This window comes from Malaya genurostris, chromosome 3 (genome assembly GCF_030247185.1).
Source record: "Malaya genurostris strain Urasoe2022 chromosome 3, Malgen_1.1, whole genome shotgun sequence".
Taxonomy (NCBI): domain Eukaryota; kingdom Metazoa; phylum Arthropoda; class Insecta; order Diptera; family Culicidae; genus Malaya; species Malaya genurostris.
In genome coordinates, this window is record NC_080572.1 from 150135680 (window position 1) to 150154892 (window position 19213).

Sequence of the window (19213 nt, forward strand, 5' to 3'; positions counted from 1 at the left end):
TTGATTGCAGATCATTAGAAATTTTGGTTGCCTTGTTCCACATCAATGGCTCGAACAGCCTCATAGGACTGATCCTTGTAGTTTTTCTTCTATATGGAAATCATCAATAAAAATTTCGCAACTTGCGCAGCAAGATGTTTTTAATGTAATCAAAAGCCTGGATATATAAATAGACTCAGTTTTGAAGAAGTAGATTTTAATCTCTATCTCAAACCCACACAATCGGAATTATTATCTGAAAGAACAATAAATACAGAAAGTGGAAATCTCGACACCTGGGTATATAAAAACATTAACATTCAGATTATGATAACACTTATGTCTGTTGCAGATGAGTCTTCATGGTTGATTTGTGTGGCAATTATAGAGCTTCAGGAAACTTACAAAAGAGTTAAAAAGGAGCTGTCGAGGAAAATACAGCGCCCCGCTCGCAACAAATAAGTCTGCTACTATAACTATATAACTATTGTATACAAAATTACGAAGATGAAGATACAACAAACCCCGTTATAAAAATCTAACTTCAGTCAGTTGCAATGTGCCCCTGTAGCACGGAAATCAAGGCGCCCCATCAACAAAGTCAGCGACTAACCAATGAAATTTGAACACCTACGGCACTGGCTGGCAGACTTCCGGTGTAGTAACGCTGTGTGCTCGGCCTGATATTACTTTCGTGTGTCTTGCATCTATAACCGTTACTCACAAAATGATAGAAGAAGTGAAATATTCAGCTTTCATATAGCTGGAGCAGCAAATATTTTGTTCTCTTCCTAAGAACGCGTTCTGATTGGCTGGTCCTGAAATGAGTCAAATCAGACAGGTTTTTCAAAAGTGTACTATTGAAAAACTTCAATTTTGTTGCAATAAACGTTAAAGTTGAAAAATGTCGATTCTATTGGTAGTTAGATTATATAAATTATATAAAGCTATGAACTTTCAAAATACGAGAAAGGCGAACGCGCGTCTTTGATACGCGTTGACGCCAAACATTTCAGAAAAGTTTAATTTTGAATTATTTGATATTATGTCACACAACTAGAAATTTTATCATAAAATTGTGATCATATTTTCGAAGGCATGTAGCAAAAATTATGTTGATTCGTTGGATACAATAAGAGATATTCACGATCAAAAACTTATCACTCCCTCAGAGGATAAATTTTGAAATGGCGCCCCATAGTAAAGTAAGTGGTAGTCACGACAAAAACCTGTTTTAATCCACCTAGTGGTGTAATAATGCTTTTCTTATTTTCATTCTCTCCTGTATATTACAGCAGAAATTCCCCGAAACACTACATTTTAAGAAAGTTTAGAAAATTGTTTTGAAGATTTCTGTTGCATAATACTGCTACATTCATATACTTCATTTGAATTTAAGTTGATGAACAATTATTCAATCATATTTGAGAAAGTGAAGTGAGCTATATTTTAGCGTAACAGAAGTATTTTGACCCAGTTTTGATTGATTTTAGTTTTGCCCACTTTGTAAAAATACCAATCAAATTTTGTAATATCTTCGAAAAACCCTTCCGCAATAGGTAATTTAAAGTGATTAGCTTCAAATTGATGCAACATGGGTTACTTAACTTCGATTGAATCCATTAAGTTTGTTAGGTGGGCCAAAATATATGAAGTGGCCAGAATACCTGTTACCTTATTACATTTGATTATTATTGTTGGTACTTCGGTAAACTAGAAAAATTAACTAGCAAATATAAAGAGGTAGCTTATGAAAACAAATCTTGAAACTGACATTTTCACAATTTCTATTCGGTAAGGCCTTCTCCGAAAAAATAAGTAAAATTATTTTCACAGTTTCGGTGTATTATTTTCACATTATTGTTGCATATCACCCTGTAATTCTGGAACCAGAAATCGGATTAAAATGAAAGTCCGTAAATTTGTATGGGTAAGTAAGGCCCTTCATTTGAATACTCCGCCAACTCAACTCCGTCATCTCCGAGAAAATTGAGTGACATTATTTTCAAAATTTTGGTGCATATCACCCTGTAGTTCCGGAGCCGGAAGTGGGATGTAAATAAAATTCAGGAACTTTATATAAAGCCATGAGACCTTTTCACAAACTTAGATTCAAATGAGACCTTTCATTTGAATCTAAGTTTGTGAGAATCGGTTTAGCCATCTCCGAGGAAAGAGAGTGATATTATTTTCACAATTTTGGTGCATCTCACCCTGTAGTTTCGGAACCGCAAGTCGGATATAAATGAAGATCAGGAGCTATGTATGATGTATTAAATACAAAATTTTGAATATGGTGGAAGCATTTACCAAAAAACTCTTCTTATTCCACCTAGTGATGTGATAATGCCTTTCTCTTTCTTCAAAACAGTCTCATGAATTTTTTTTTTAATAAATAATTTCTGAAACTAATTTGGGCACATTTTTTGACACCGATTGATTCAGATTGAATCGAGTAGTTCACAAAAGTATGCCTCAGTGTTTATGCCACCTAGTTGGCATCATTTTCGCAGCCAAGCGCTTGGCCTTTGCGTGGCCTATTTGTATGAGAAGAGTGATGCTAATCTAAAACACCTTCTTAGTCCACTTAGTTGAATTTTCATAGATCTTGAAAAATCACCATAATTTTTTTTTTGAGATGCTAATAATGCCGTTTTTTATTGAAAAACACTGGTGGCGTGAATTGCTCTGATTTTGCACTTTCGAGCAGAAATGCAATATTTAGACAGTATTTCATTGCCATTTCTGCTCGAAAGTGGTAAATCAGAGCAATCCATGCCACCAGTGTTTTTCAATGAAAAATGCATTAAGTCTCGACGTTTTATGCAATTCGAAGACGTTTGGCACCAAAAAACTACAAGGATCAGCCTCATGGGGTTGTTCGAGCCATTGATGTGGAGCAAGGCAACCAAAATTTCTAATGATCGACATCAAACAGTTCAAGAGTTATCATATATTTTTATTTCTCCCTAAAAATACAGATTTAAATGTTGCGAAAAGAAAGAATTTCTTAACACCGTCAAAAATCCACGTTTGTTTAAGAAGTGTTTTTTAAAATATATTTCATGTTTTTATGTGGATCAAGAAATCAAGTACGCTCCATTTTTACTTTCTCGCAAGAATATGCCAATTATAGTTGTGGATTTCAATTTTAATACCCCAAAACAAGATAATATTAAATTCATTGATTTCATGAGCAATGAAAATTGGATATGAAATTTGCTCCTTCACAAGCTACTAAGCTTAAAGGCACATGTATTGATCTTGAATTTGCTAAAAATATAAATGTAGAAAGCCGTAGATTTATTTCATACTTTTCATATCATAGACCTATTGTATCATTGATCAATCCAGCGAATTAAGGTGTTCTTCATTCTTTCCATCGAAATTCGAATTCAACTCGTCATTCTCCAACACAAACGCCTTCATAAAAGGTTCTTTTCGGAAATATGTAATCGTGTGTCAGAAAGATTGATGTAACTTATTCGTACTTTAGTATAGATGCATTGTTCATCTATTTTAGATTCTTACTGGCGAGGATTGGAACACTGTCATGTATGATGGAATCCAGGCGTACGGAGGTGTAGCATCAATTGGAATATTGGCCAGTATTTACTTCATCATTCTATTCATATGCGGTAATTGTATCCTTTTGAAATCAGTAATAGCCATAAGCCATAAGACACCTTTAGCGAAATTTTGAGCATTTTTTCTGTCAAACTTAATTTTAGCGCAACTATAAATTTAAAACAAGCATCATTCCGTTTGTTTGTCGAAACATTGTCAATATTTTGATCTTCAGATTGATCTGCGCCAGATCGGTAGTTCCGAGAATCGGATTCGTTTCAGAAAAGTACCAGTGAAAGTAGAATATCGCTTATCTTCAAAGGGTCAAAGAAAAATTTTGTTTCGAATTCAAATGGCTCGATTAGCTTTCAACATTCTGTACAACAAGTTAAATCATCAACAAACCATTAATTTAAAATACTTAACCTTAACTTTTGCATCCAGATATTCTGTTGAACGTGTTTTTAGCTATCGCAGTTGATAATCTTGCGGATGCTGATTCTCTAACTACAGTAGAGAAGGAAGAAGGCGATGAAGATGAAACAGGCGAAGAAAAACCAATATCTCATGAAGTAACCCCAATAGGTATTGCTGATGATGGTTTTATGGAGCATGAGAAGGATAATGCAGACTCGGAGAACGACATACACATGTGAGTATGACAGATATTGTATAATCGTTGGTTTAATAGTATAGTGTCATCTGTTCTATTATTTACCTCTTCATGTTATTTATTTTTAAACATAACCTCTCGTACTTGTGGATTATGGCATTATTTGTGGAATACCGGCCGATATGTTGGAGAGAGTGTGCCAAAACTGAACATTACGCATGGGCTATCTAAAGTGGAGTCGCGGCGAACATTTGCTTGAAATCTTCAAACATTAAATTATATTAAACGTTTTATCGTTTGTTACCTACACAGTTTTTTTTTATTCAACACTTGGTTGGCGGGCTATTGCGTACACGTGGTGTGTTCGCGCCACGTTTTACTCACCGGCTTTGGGTCGTTTTACTCTTTTGTCTCCAGAGGAAATTCTACGCGGGAAAGACTTTCAAACCTTTTGCACTGCAGTCACTGGGCGGAAGTTGTTTTCGAGCGGAAACAAGCAAATGGACTCATTATCTGTAACCTAACACAACACAACTTGAATACCTTAAAGACCAGACATTTTATTAGATATTTCATCTTTATATTTTAAAAAACTTATTATTTTTTTTCACTTTTAATTTCAAGCTACTCAACAAATGGGGGGGAAGGGTGAATTGAATAAATCGTGAATATTACTTGCGATTTTTTTTTGTTTAAGATGATAACTGCTTCTGGAGCATCGTTGCGGCCGTATGAAACGTTGGTCGACTTGTTGCAGCTGGCTGAAGACGGGACATCGGTGGAGGTAGTACAGGACTCTTCCTCGGCAGCGGGCTATGACGAACTATGAACTCCGGATGCTGCAGCAACTCGGCCTTTGTTGACGGAGGCCTGCGTTTCGCACTTTTTTAGAAGCCCGGGGAGCGGTAATGCGCGCACTTGATTCACTTACGAGTGTCTAACTTTTAGTCGAGTGGGATTTATAACGTTTTCGGTCTGAACTGCCATACCCTACCGGCACTTGGGTAATGGTGTTCGTTGGCGTCTTTTTGGTTTGGCCAATCACTGACCGTTTTTTTTTTGCACTCGCGTCGTACGTACTACTCATGAACTGTTCAACTAAACTTTAAACTTTTATTACCGAAACGCGGGGTCAAATTAGATATGTGACACGCTGCTGCTGGTCTGCACTCCTCCGGGCAGGTCAACTAAAAAAGACTTGATACCGCCTGCTCGGACCCTTTTATCTCCTCCCAGCTTATCCCCGCTACCACCCCCATCGAGCCCCACCTAGAATCCTCCAACTCGATGACAATGATATAATGACGATGATGATGACAGAAAACGATATAAAGACCATCGACGATTACATTTTGTTCTTATGGTTGGTATCGATTTTGAATTTGAATTTTTATAGCAAATGACATATAGACTCTTGATACTTGGACTTGTTTCCTTATTTTGATACTTTTGATTATAAATAGTTTTTTTTTGTTTATTGCCTAATAAATGAATATGTGAATAAATGTGAGTAAACGAATAATATATAGTATATAAAAATATTAATAAATAAATAAATAAATAAATATGTAAATAAATGAATAAATATATGAATAAATAAATAAATAAATAATAAATAAGTAAATATATATGAATGACTAAATGAATATTACTTTCAATTTAGATACCAACCACGGCTATTAAGCATAAATTAAACATCACTCAAACATGAAACACGGAGGATAGACATTTAATTTATACTTAGACATTTACTTACAATTCTTTCAGGTTTACAACAATATTGATAGGGTAATGTATTCAAGTTGACCCGGTGACCCGGAGTCGGGTAAAAAATAACGATGTGTTTTTTTTTGTTGATCTTTTATTATCACCTGCAATGCAGCTCTCTTCCTGAGATCGTTTAGCTCTATCTTAGTGAAATGATTTTTCCAAAGGCCAGAGGAGCTCTTTTTCATTATGATATATAAAATCGTTCAGGTGAGTTTGGCTACTGTAATAAGACCAAAAGTATAATGTGTCACAATCAGGACTACGCAGTTCACTCATTAGCCTTTCAAGTCGACAATGAGTGCTCTGCTGTTGGAACTGTAATTTGTGCGTCAGAATATTCATCACCGCCTTGCTACGCTTGAGCAGAAATACAAACCAAAACGTGAACTGTCAAATCACATCAGTTTGACAAAACGAAACTAAATAACCATACTAAAGACTTAACTTTTTCTCATCTCAAGTGTAATCATACTTGGACCAAATTTATTATTTTACACATCCATTCACCAAACTCACTCTAGTTCTTCATTCATACACCCTAGACACATTCGATATCTTTCATTCAAACAAACAGCTACTAATTCAATATATTTTTCACGATTATGCTAGGGGCCCCCTAATATTAATTTGTACTTCTTCTAACTCTCCGGATGAGTTGAAGAAACTATTATTTAACGCGTATGGTTCACTCTTCGCGAATTTCTAAAACTCTCAAATATTAATACAAATTAATATTAGGGGCCCCCTAATATTAATTTGTACTTCTTCTAACTCTCCGGATGAGTTGAAGAAACTATTATTTAACGCGTATGGTTCACTCTTCGCGAATTTCTAAAACTCTCTCGATGCCCAAGGGAAAATACGAAATACGCCGAATAAACTCACACGACCTACCCTTTTTGGAATTAGAATCAGAACTATAAACGATCTGCACACACAAAAACGGGACGAATTATACTAACCAGAGCACAAATAACATTGTAATAGCCCTTTCGTTAGCTGAACAGGAAATATATGAATATACAAAAATAAGCAACCGTTTAAAACATTATCCGGGTTTCAAATGAATGGCCGGCTAAATACCGAGACTTTTCCCATTCAGATCTTCCAATTCATACGATGATGAGCCTATTTTTGCCTTTACACGACAGGGAATGAATTGTTTGCCATATTTTGCATTATAATTCTTCGTGGCATTAGATAATTTCATGTTTCGGCGATAGACTAACTGATATTTATTCATTTATTTACACAAACGATTTAGAAAAGCGATGATGTCGTAAATTATACCGATATTGGGTTGCGTTAAGCGCTTTTTGTAAATTTTTAGCAACCATATCAAAAATGCGAGGAAACATTCGCTTACGACGTTCATTGATCTGCTCTGGAGTAAGTTGTTCATTCTGTCGTGCTAATTTGTTATCACTACCGGACTCTGTGAACTCAAGGCCATGAGTGATAAAAAAGGGGTGAATCCTGTTGAGGCATGGACACTGGTATTCAGTACCATTTCAATCTCCGGGATTCGCGTATCCCATTAACGTTGGTCCTCCCTCACATACGTCCGAATAGCAGCGTTGATAGTGCGATTTACTCTCTCAACTGGATTCGTTTGTGAGTGATACCGCAAGTTCAGCCTATGTTTAACGCCAAAGCAATCCAACAGTCCCTTAAAATCTTTAGAAATAAAACTGCCACCATTATCGGTAATGATTACCTCTGGAACCGAGTTTTTCAGGAACCATTGGTCTCGCAGAGCATTACACATCGGCACACTGCTAACGCTTTTCATCGGCTGTAGCATCACCCACTTCGAGAAGTAATCGCAAACCACCAACAGATGCTGATTACCCCGACGACTGCACGGCAGAGGCCCAATAAAATCGACAGATATAATTTGCCATGGGTGGGTTGCCAATTTATTTTTTCCCATCTCGGGTTTGTCGGCTGCTCAGCCATCCATGGAAGTTGACCATCAATGTCAATTTCCCTCTCTGAGCAGCCTAGATAGCCGTGTAGTGTCGGTAGCGGTTTCCCAACTGGCTAAGAATAACGCTACGGTCCACCTGTACCGGTGGTATAAGTCCACCAAACAGGTAAGCCGTGTGGCATCCGGCGGAATTATTTTTTACCAAGAATTGATCCACTGGTTTCCTGTTCCATGTCGTAAAAGGCCACAAAAATAGGAACTCCTAAGTCAAGGTGTATTTCCGTGCCGATGGCTGAATGGCTGCAGGAGGTTAAACAATGCAGTCGTGAACGGAATATCTTGGGATTTTCCCTTACTGTGTTAAGCGAAGCTCTGGCACAGTGGACGACTTCTTTCTTCGCAACTCGTGGGATTTAAATGATTAAAACATTTAAAAAAATCCTTACATGGTTCGCTATAGGCGATTATAAGCCAATATATTTGGTTTCTTGTAGTTGTTGTACGGTAAGTGCTGGAGGTGGAGTGTTTGTTACTTTAATTGATAATGGTTAGAGTAGCACAAATCAATCTCCAGCATAAACGTACAGCAACTATGAATCTATCCAGACTTCTGCAAGAAGGTAAAGCTTCTTTAGCTTTGGTTCAAGAACCATATTTCCAAAAGGGAAACTTCTACGTTGGAAAATTGTTAAACCCAGTCTTTGTTGCCTTTAACAAGACCGGAATGACTAATCCACGTGAAATGCCTCGAGCATGCATACTTGCAAATAGTGCTCTCGATGTCTCTCTCATATCGGAGCTCACAACTCGGGATATTTGTGCTGTCACAGTTGGTATGACTACTGATGGCATAGACAGGAAATATGTCTATTGTTCGGCATATTTGCCGCATAACCAACCTTCGCCAAGCGATGACTTCAAAAAGGTTGTATCATACTGCTGCAAAAGTGATTTACCGCTTGTAATCGGCAGTGACATAAATGCTCACCATATCATTTGGGGCAGCACAGATATAAATTCGAGAGGCTCTGATATGATGGAATTTGTGAGCAGTACAAACCTGCACATAGTCAATGCAGGAAACCGTCCAACTTTTGCGAGATCTGGCAGAGAGGAGGTTTTGGACGTAACTCTCTGCTCTGATAGAATTGCGCATGAGTTGGTGAATTGGCTCGTCTCCGATGAGCTCGAACCTTCGTTGTCTGATCATAAGTACATATTCTTTGATCATTCAAACGTTAAATTTGATATTATCACATATCGTAATCCCAAATCTACAAACTGGGACCTCTATGAAGAGGGCTTGGCGACTAGATTTTACGGGTACCAACCAACAATTGAAACCCCAATTGATTTGGAAAATGTTGTCGACGAGACAAACTCACTCATAGTTGCAGCATATGAAGAGGCTTGTCCACTTCGGATTGTGCGAGCTACTAGAGGAACTCCTTGGTGGAATGCTGAACTTGCTAGACTAAGGAAACTATGCAGAAGAGCTTGGAACCACCGTCGCAGAAATGGGTCGGAGGCATTCGTGTTGGCTCGAAGGGCTTACAAAAATGCTCTTCGATCGTCTGAGCGAAGTGGTTGGAAAAGCCTCTGCACAAATGTCTCTAGTCTCAACGAGGCTAGCAGATTAAATAAGTTACTTTCGAAGTCTAAGGACTTTAATGTCAGTTTCTTAAGAACTTCAGATGGTGAACACTTGTCTGATGAAGGTGATGTACTTCACTATCTTTTAACACTCACTTTCCAGGATGTATGGATCCATCACCGACAGCTCTTCCCGAGACTTTTTCAGGTAGTTACGATTCTTGGGCCCTTGCTCGAAGCGTTGTGACGATTGAATCGGTCAAATGGGCAGTTGAGAGTTTTGCTCCGTACAAGTCTCCTGGAAAGGATGGAGTTTTCCCAGTGTTACTGCAGAAAGGGTATGAACATTTCAAACATGTTTTGAAGAAAATACTTACTTTTAGTCTTGCGACAGGATGTATTCCAAGAGCCTGGCAGGAAATAATTGTCAAATTTATTCCCAAAGGCGGTCGCGACACTTATGAGGAAGCGAAGAGTTTCAGGCCTATCAGTCTAAGCTCATTTCTTCTTAAAACAGTGGAACGCATAGTCGATCACTATATCAGAAATGTTAGTTTGGGCCTGCATCCGCTACATGGAATGCAACATGCTTACCAGCGTGGAAAGTCCACTACAACCCTGTTACATGATGTTGTGTACAACATTGAAAAAGCTTTCTCACAAAAGCAATCTTGCTTGGGAGTTTTCCTAGATATTGAAGGTGCCTTTGATAACGTGTCTTTCAATTCAATTCTGGAAGCAGCCCGTGGTCATGGCATACCTTCAAGTATCACAAATTGGATACACGCAATGCTTAGCAATCGACTTCTTTGTTCATCGCTTCGGCAAGCAGAGATTAGAAAGCTAAGTGTCTGTGGGTGTCCTCAAGGTGGTGTACTATCCCCACTTTTATGGAACCTAGTCGCTGATGGTTTGTTAAGGAAACTTAATAACCTTGGATTTCCGACTTATGGTTTTGCCGACGATTATCATATATTGATGACCGGTATAAGCATTAACACTCTCTTTGATTTAATGCAGCAAGCCCTGCGATCTGTTGAACAATGGTGTTGTCAGGTTGGATTATCTGTAAATCCGGGCAAAACATCAATGGTGCTTTTCACTCATCGTAGGATAATCACAGGAGCTCGTCCGTTGCAGTTCTTTGGTTCAGAGGTCACTGTGGTCGAACAAGTTAAATACGTCGGGGTTATTCTTGACTCAAAACTGAATTGGTCTGCTCACATTGACTTCAGAATTAAAAGAGCTTGCATGGCTTTCGGCCAATGTAGACGAGCTTTTGGAAAATCATGGGGACTCAAACCCAGATATATTCATTGGATCTACACAACTATTGTTAGACCAATTTTAGCATATGGATGTCTTGTATGGTGGCAGAAAGGAGAAGTCGCGACAGTTCAGTCAAAGCTAAATCATCTCCAAAGGATGGTCCTAATGGCGATGACAGGAGCATTCACGACAACTCCTACTGCTGCTCTAGAGGCGCTACTGTGCATTAAACCACTACATGTGTTCCTAAAACAAGAAGCATTATCTTGTGCATATCGTCTTAAGGTTACAGGGCTTTGGAACAGTAACCCATTAGATTATGCTACCAGCCACACTCGCTTGTGGTCTCAAATGGTTACGTGGGATGAGTATTTACTCGCTCCTAGTGACCTAACTCTCACATGCAGTTTTCCTTTCAAAACATTCAATGTGAGCTATCCTCTTCGTGAGGAATGGTTGTCTGGTTGTCTGGAACGACAACTTGATGAACACATAGTTTGTTATACGGACGGTTCTCTGTTGAATGGTCGTGCTGGTGCTGGTGTCTGCTGTCGTGAAATGAGGCTGGAGCAGTTTCATTCACTTGGTAGATACTGTACTGTGTTTCAAGCAGAAATCTACGCGATTCTGTGTGGAGTACAATCGGCACTTCAGCAGAGGATCTGTGGTAAGCGAATTTATTTTTGTTCCGACAGTCAGGCAGCCTTAAAAGCACTCAGTTCGAATGACTCACGGTCGAATCTAGTGATCGCATGTCGAACTCAAATTGAAGACCTCAGCATTTCAAATGCTGTTTACTTCTTATGGGTACCCGGCCATTCTGGTATTACTGGAAATGAATGGGCTGATGAGTTGGCTAGAGCTGGTGCAACGAATGATTTCGTTGGTCCTGAACCAGCTTTACCACTTTCAACTAGTTGGATAAAGCACAAGATTCGTTCTTGGGCTGTATCCAAACATGCCAGCTACTGGCGCAGCTTGCAAACTTGCGCTCAGACAAAAGCATTTCTACCAGATTTAAATCTGAAAATGTCAAAGTGTCTACTGCATTTCTCCAAGCATCATTGCAGTATTCTGGTCAGAGCTCTGACTGGACATTGCAAACTCAATTATCACATGGCTACTATTCAACGTGCTGAGTATTATTCGTGTGATTTGTGTGAATGCGATTATGGTACTTCATATCATCTGATATGTAACTGTCCCGCATTGACGCAGCTACGTATCCGGGTTTTTGGTTCTCCATACATGGTTGAGTCTGTGTATGCGGAGCTAAAATTGAAGGATATTCTCTCGTTTCTTACCCAATGTGGTAAGGAGCCATAGTCAGAAGGGTTCATCGTTCTTCCTGGAGTGAATGAATCCCTTCTGTATTTACCTTAAATAGGGTTTAGCAGATTGTTTGGCATCTTTTAGGGGGTGCCGAATTTACTTCTGCTCGTACATACTGCGAATCGTTCTGCATTCTTCCGGGAGTGCAGAATGGTGTCGCTTTTGTAAGATCTTCAAATCCTCTCGGGGGTTGGAGGTTTTATTAACAGCGGACTGTTCGGGACCTCGTAGAGGTTCAGAATTTACTTCTGCTTCCACTAAATGTGATCCTCAGCAGATTGTTCGGCATCCCTTAGGGGTGCAGAATTTACTTCTGCTTTTATGTGTTTTTGTGTCGTCAATTTTTCCCATCCTCCTAGTCCAACCCTTACCATTTCCTTTCAATCCTTCCCTCTTATATATCGGGAAAATGATGCTAAAAACAAATTTATGGCAAGGCACAAATCTCCAAATATCAAGGGGAACGTGCCATTTGAGCCAATTTGTTCTGATTCCTGATTCCTGATGCTTTCACCTCCTTACAGGTGGTACACTTTTGAATGTACCGCCGAACTTCTACTGCCATTTTTGGCCAGTAAAACCTTTGTCGGACACGAGCAAGGGTCCTTTCGAAGCCTGGGTGAAAGCACTCATCGTGGCACTGCTCGAGAATCTGTCCCACTTCGGAAGGCAGAGGAATTACTTTCCATTCAAACCGCGAATCATAAAAGTCATTATGAGAGGTCACGAATTTGTAAAGCTTCTGATTTTCTACTTTGAAATTTACAAAATCCTCCAGTCGGTCTAAAACCTTTCTCATCAAAGAAGTGTACCACGACGAATCAGATACTGCCGCAATGCTACGAGATAAAGCATCAGGCACAATGTTTTCTTTGCCCTTACGATGCCGGACTATCATGTTGAATTGTTGTAAGTTTAACGCCCACCTACTGCACCTTGAACCCACTGTCCATTTGGAACTCAAGATATGCGTAAGAGCCGATGAATTTGTAACAAGAGTAAAGTGATATCCCTCAATATATCCACGAAACGCATCCACGGAAAGAATGGCCGCCAAGGCCTCTTTCTCCGCATTGATACTGAGATAGAGTAGCCGGACTATTAACTAACCCAAAAGGCATACGAGTATACTGGAACAGCCCTCTGCCTTGCACACTAAATGCTGTATATTTTCGAGATTCCACTTCCAAAGGCACTTGAAGGAATGCTTCGGACAAGTCAATTGTAGACATATATCTTGCCTTCGGAAGTTGGCCCAAAATTCTAGCAGGGTGAGGCAAAGGGTACGTATCACGAACTGTCCTCTCGTTTATCTTTCGGGCGTCGAGACACAACCTTACTTTATTCGGTTTGATGACTGGCACGCAGTTGAGTGACCAATCCGAACAACTTCTTTCTATAACACCCAAATTTAAAAGTCTGTGAAGCTCAACAGCCACCAATTCTTGAGTCTTAGGTGACATTACATAGGGGAACTGACGAACGGGAGGTTTATTTGCCCATTCATCAGCCAGCACAATACGATGTTGTGCACAATTCGTTAGAGTTAATTCACCCTCTCGTGCGGGAAGAAACGATCTTTTAATTTTTTCGATCTCCTCTTTTTGCTCATCAGACAAATACGACTCAGAAGCGGGTAGATCATAATCCGAAACAGTTGCTTGGTGCTCGTCATTTCCCAATTCCTGCATTGCCGGATGGATCTGAAATTTCTTCCAAAAGTCCATGCCACAGATACAGTTTATGGAAATGTTCTCCACTACCAGCGTCGGGATCACTTTAACACTCCCTCCAAATGAAAACGGAAGATGAGCCTGACCGACAATTCTTAATTCGTCTCCACTAGCCGAGCGTAGTAAAACGTTTTTGGGTGGACCTTCCAGCTTTTTGTATTTTAGCTGTGCAAAAAGGTTATCGCTGATAAGCGTATGGTTACTCCTACTATCGGGAAGGGCACGAATAGGATAGCCATACACTTTCACGGAAGCATACGGTCGGTTGTCGTTTGGGAACGGATAAATTATCTGAAACGTTTCAGATGACTCGGAGTATTTACTATCATTTGCGTCTATCCAGAAGGGCGGGGGAACCGTTGGTAAATCTTTTTTTTTTTTGTTACGCGTCTTGACCATGCGAACGGCGGTTTATGTTCGCAGGTGCTCCGTTTTTTAGACAATACGGACAATGGTTTGTCGGAAAACCTCGAAGACCACACAAGCTGCCGAAAATTCCACGCGGTGATCTGCACATAGCAACATGATGCCCGATTCTTCCACAGTTGAAACAATTGTTGATTGGCGGGAGCGAGTGCGCGTTTATAACATCTTCTAAAGTAATTTGAGGACGCGGTTGACTTTGCGAAGGTCCTGTAACTGGTATTTGTGTCACCGAATCATGAGACGAGTTTTAGTTCGATTGATGATTCTGAGTTGGTTGTTTGCTTTGAATGGATTGTTGATTAGAGCGCGATTGATTGTTTTGGGTATTGGAGTATGTATTAGACTGATTCCTAAGCTGGTTTGGTTGCTGGACAACGGCTGCCGTCTGACCCTTTTGTTGTGCTTGAGGCTGAGTTTTAGATTTATTTTTTGTGTTTGCTTCGTTCCCATCAATTGCCTGAATAAACTTCTCAATGCCAAACATCTTATTGTAGGCCGAAAAGTTTAGCGCATCTAGTTTCTGACCGGCGGCAACCAGTGTTTCCAAATTAACAATAGGAATGAATGTCATTTGGCACTTGTAATCAATGCGCATGTTCTGTTGGATAATTTGCAACTTTTCATACTCTGGAATCTGAATACTCATGGTGCGAAAGAGTTTTTCTAATCCGAAATAATACTCATGAAATGATTCATGCTTCTGTTGTCACATTTTGATCAAGGCGTCAAGATCAGGGTGCATGTGTGTACGTTTTAATTATTAGGTGCTGCCAATTTAGCAGTCTACCTGTGGTTCGCTGGGTCATATACCACTTAAGGGCTGATCCATTAAACAAATGTACTGCTGATTCAAACAGTTCTGTTTCTGACACGTGTTCAGCCTGTGACAGTGCCTGAAGAAGTTCCAAAAACTCGTTTAATTTCAAACCTTGATCATCACCACTATACTTAGTGATATTCCATTTGGATACTGGTAGCGTATGACGATTCTGAAAGGAAGCTGTGTATGGGTTTGCAAATCTATGGTTCGGAATTGTAGGAGTATTATAGTGAGGGAAGGAAGGGACGGGTAAAGCATCTTCAATCGGATTATCTTAGGGTGTAGTTGGTTGATTTGTAGCAGTGTTTTGAGGTGCTTCTTACAATCTGGGACAATTGGAAAGGAATAAGGAAGGGTTTTGGAAGGAAGGATACGAGAAACTAGAAAGAGAAAAATTTTGATTTTGGTTCGGTTGGTTATTAGATGGCTTAACAAAATGATTTAAAGTTTGGGTACCGGCATGTTTAACGTTCTTTCGTTGATTAAGTTCCTGTTCTAAATCCACAATTCTAGCTTGCAATGAATGAATCCAATCTATATCCCCTTGAGACAAAACGGATTGCCTTGGATGATTTACACGTCCACGATCATTGTTTTCTAATTCATCATTTGATGTTGCGTCAAGTGCGTCACCGACGGTGTTACCTACATCCGCATTATCACCATCTAACGGTTCATTATTCTTGCCCAAATTTAACGGATCATCAAAATTTGGAAAAATAATTTCTGTTAATTCAACGACGGTATTTTGCAAAAAACTATGTAAATTTGGTGAGCCACGCGTATCTGACAAAATCGTCACGATACGTACACCAACATGCAACAATCTCGTGTAGTAACTTTTTTTCGCATCATCATTTTCCTCCTGTTCTATAGCTGCTTTAAGTTCATAATATTTTTGAGAACAAACACTAATTTCCTTAGTCGAATCAACAGGTACGTGGGGCAGTATTCTATCTGCAGACTTTCCTCGCTCTGATCTTAACTGATCCCTTAACCACAATCGCTTTCGTGTTCTATCCAAACTTTCCCCTACGATGACCGATCGAACCGTCAGCTCGTGATCAAGCTCGTCATCAGCAAGAAATTCCACCTTCAAGTTGTAATACCATCCCATAAGCAATTCACTGGCTTGATCAAATGTAAAACGTGACGAAGCCATCTGTACTTAGACAATTATTACACTACCTAATAATACACGCTGGAAAGAATATTGAAATGAGATTGAACACACAGTAGAGAGACAAAGTTAAGTCTTGGTTGGTTTGCACATGCCTGCGCTATTATTGTGAAACAAAGCAAATGTGATCGATATTTCTGCCTACCGTTCGCAATCTACGGATTTTTATTTCGTATTTTTTTTTCATCACTCGCACCAGTTCGTCACAGAACAAATCACAATCTTCTCTCGGACCGGTGTATGAACTGAACGTTGTCCCAATGACTAAACGTATAATGAAAATTGCGGAAGTAAATTGAATTTCTCCGGGAGACACTATGAAAAAGGGTTTTGCTTCTGGTCTCGGAAGCAAAGCACATTTTTCTTTTTTTTGCGTTGGGCGCCAATTGTTACCTACACAGTTTTCTTTTTTTTAAACACTTGGTTGGCGGGCTATTGCATACACGTGGTGTGTTCGCGCCACGTTTTACTCACCGGCTTTGGGTCGTTTTACTCTTTTGTCTCCAGAGGAAATTCTACGCGAGGAAGACTTTCAAACCTTTTGCACTACAGTCACTGGGCGGAAGTTGTTTTCGAGCGGAAACAAGCAAATGGACTCATTATCTATAACCTAACACAACACAACTTGAATACCTTAAAGACCAGGCATTTTATTAGATATTTCATCTTTATATTTTATAAACTTATTATTTTTTTTCTCACTTTTCATTTCAAGATGCTCAACAAATAGGAGGGGTGAATTGAATAAATCGTGAATATTACTTGCGATTTATTTTTTATTTAAGATGATAACTGCTTCTGGAGCATCGTTGCGGCCGTATGAAACGTTGGTCGACTTGTTGCAGCTGGCTGAAGACGGGACACCGGTGGGGGTAGTACAGGACTCTTCCTCGGCAGCGGGCTATGACGAACTATGAACTCCGGATGCTGGAGCAACTCGGCCTTTGTTGACGGAGGCCTGCGTTTCGCACTTTTTTAGAAGCCCGGGGAGCGGTAATGCGCGCACTTGATTCACTTACGAGTGTCTAACTTTTAGTCGAGTGGGATTTATAACGTTTTCGGTCTGAACTGCCATACCCTACCGGCACTTGGGTAATGGTGTTCGTTGGCGTCTTATTGGCTTGGCCAATCACTGACCGTTTTTTTTTGCACTCGCGTCGTACGTACTACTCATGAACTGTTCAACTAAACCGGTAACCACACTTAGCCCACTCGACTGACCGAACGAAAACTAACGGACGTGTGGATCTTCCGAACGGTCGGGTAACTTGATCCATCGATCAACTTTTCGCGAGAACAATTATTACTCACTTTTTAAACTTTTATTACCGAAACGCGGGGTCACATTAGACGTGTGACACGCTGCTGCTGGTCTTCACTCCTCCGGGCAGGTCAACTAAAAAAGACTTGATACCGCCTGCTCGGACCCTTTTATCTCCTCCCAGCTTATCCCCGCTACCACCCCCATCGAGCCCCACCTAGAATCCTCCAACTCGATGACAATGATATAATGACGATGATGATGACAGAGAACGATATAAAGACCATCGACGATTACATTTTGTTCTTATGGTTGGTATCGATTTTGAATTTGAATTTTTATAGCAAATGACATATAGACTCTTGATACTTGGGCTTGTTTCCTTATTTTGATACTTTTGATTATAAATAGTTTTTTTTGTTTATTGCCTAATAAATGAATATGTGAATAAATGTGAGTAAACGAATAATATATAGTATATAAAAATATTAATAAATAAATAAATAAATAAATATGTAAATAAATGAATAAATATATGAATAAATGAATAAATAAATAATAAATAAGTAAATATATATGAATGACTAAATGAATATTACTTTTAATTTAGATACCAACCACGGCTATTAAGCATAAATTAAACATCACTTAAACATGCAACACGGAGGATAGACATTTAATTTATACTTAGACATTTACTTACAATTCTTTCAGATGTACAACAATATTGATAGGGTAATGTATTCAAGTTGATATGGTAATATTGTAACCAGCCGAGTCAAAGGTCACACGTTTCCAATAAAGACTTCATTCAATCTTTCCATTTTTTTGTGTTTTTTGTTGAAAATCAAATATTATTTTATATTATATTATAATATATGTTGGTGAACAATTGTAGACAAGTTAAGTGAGCTTCACTGTACATGAAGTATAAATCGATCAACGTTATTATTCGAGCAGTTTTATTAGTAGTTGAGAGAGTTTGCAGTAACATTCTTCTGCGATGGGAACGGGTCATTTTGCCGAAAGTCGTTTCACCGATTGTCATTTCGCCGAGAGTCGTTTCGCCGAATAGGCCATTTCGCCGAAAGTCGTTTCGCCGAAAGGATCATTTCGCCGAAAATAACATGATGCTTAGTGGCTAATAGTCAACAACATTCCTTGGCAAGTCAGTTCTTAGGTTCACGAATCAATCTTTATTCAAGAGTTGTTTACTAGTTTCGGAGCTATGCCGCTACAAACATGACACCCTTTTTTTTAAAGGCACTTTCTATATCCACCCGCCATATAGTCATATCTACGGTATTCAAAATGTTTCTATGGTCTTTAAAACGTATTGATTGACACAAAACGTTAATGACACTTGCTACATTCTCTCCCCTATAAAAATAACGTTGTGACCATCTCTGAAGCAAACAAGTACCAGTGCCAAGTTTGGTAGTTCCAGAGTTATGGCGTTACAAACATACAAACTTACATCCTTTTTGCCTTTCTCATAGAGAAAGGCTATGCAATCACTGTGAAAACCGACTTTTTAACCATCGATTTTCACAAATTTTGATTTGAAATAAATCTCATATTATCTTTAGAGCTACTGTGAAATTTCATCCTGATCCGACCTCCGGTTCCGCGGTTACAGGGCGATAAGTGTTAAAGTTTTCAAATCGCCATGTAGAATGACAATATGTACAACACCGGTACGTGGTGATACGGTGGAAGAAGAAAACACAAAACGAACGA

At 39.2% G+C, this 19213-nt stretch overlaps 1 protein-coding gene across 7 annotated transcripts in view; it reads left to right on the forward strand.

The window, feature by feature from the left end:
• LOC131438683 (muscle calcium channel subunit alpha-1) overlaps positions 1–19213 on the forward strand; it is a 1458253-nt gene that overhangs the window by 426294 nt on the left and 1012746 nt on the right. For all 7 annotated transcript variants that reach the window (XR_009230968.1, XM_058608861.1, XM_058608862.1 and 4 more), the window contains exons 10-11: positions 3503–3623; positions 3991–4198. Coding sequence is in view for 6 of the 7 variants with exons in the window: in XM_058608861.1 (XP_058464844.1) it covers positions 3503–3623; positions 3991–4198 (329 nt within the window). In the remaining variant the exon portion in view is untranslated. The remainder of the gene's footprint in view (positions 1–3502; positions 3624–3990; positions 4199–19213) is intronic.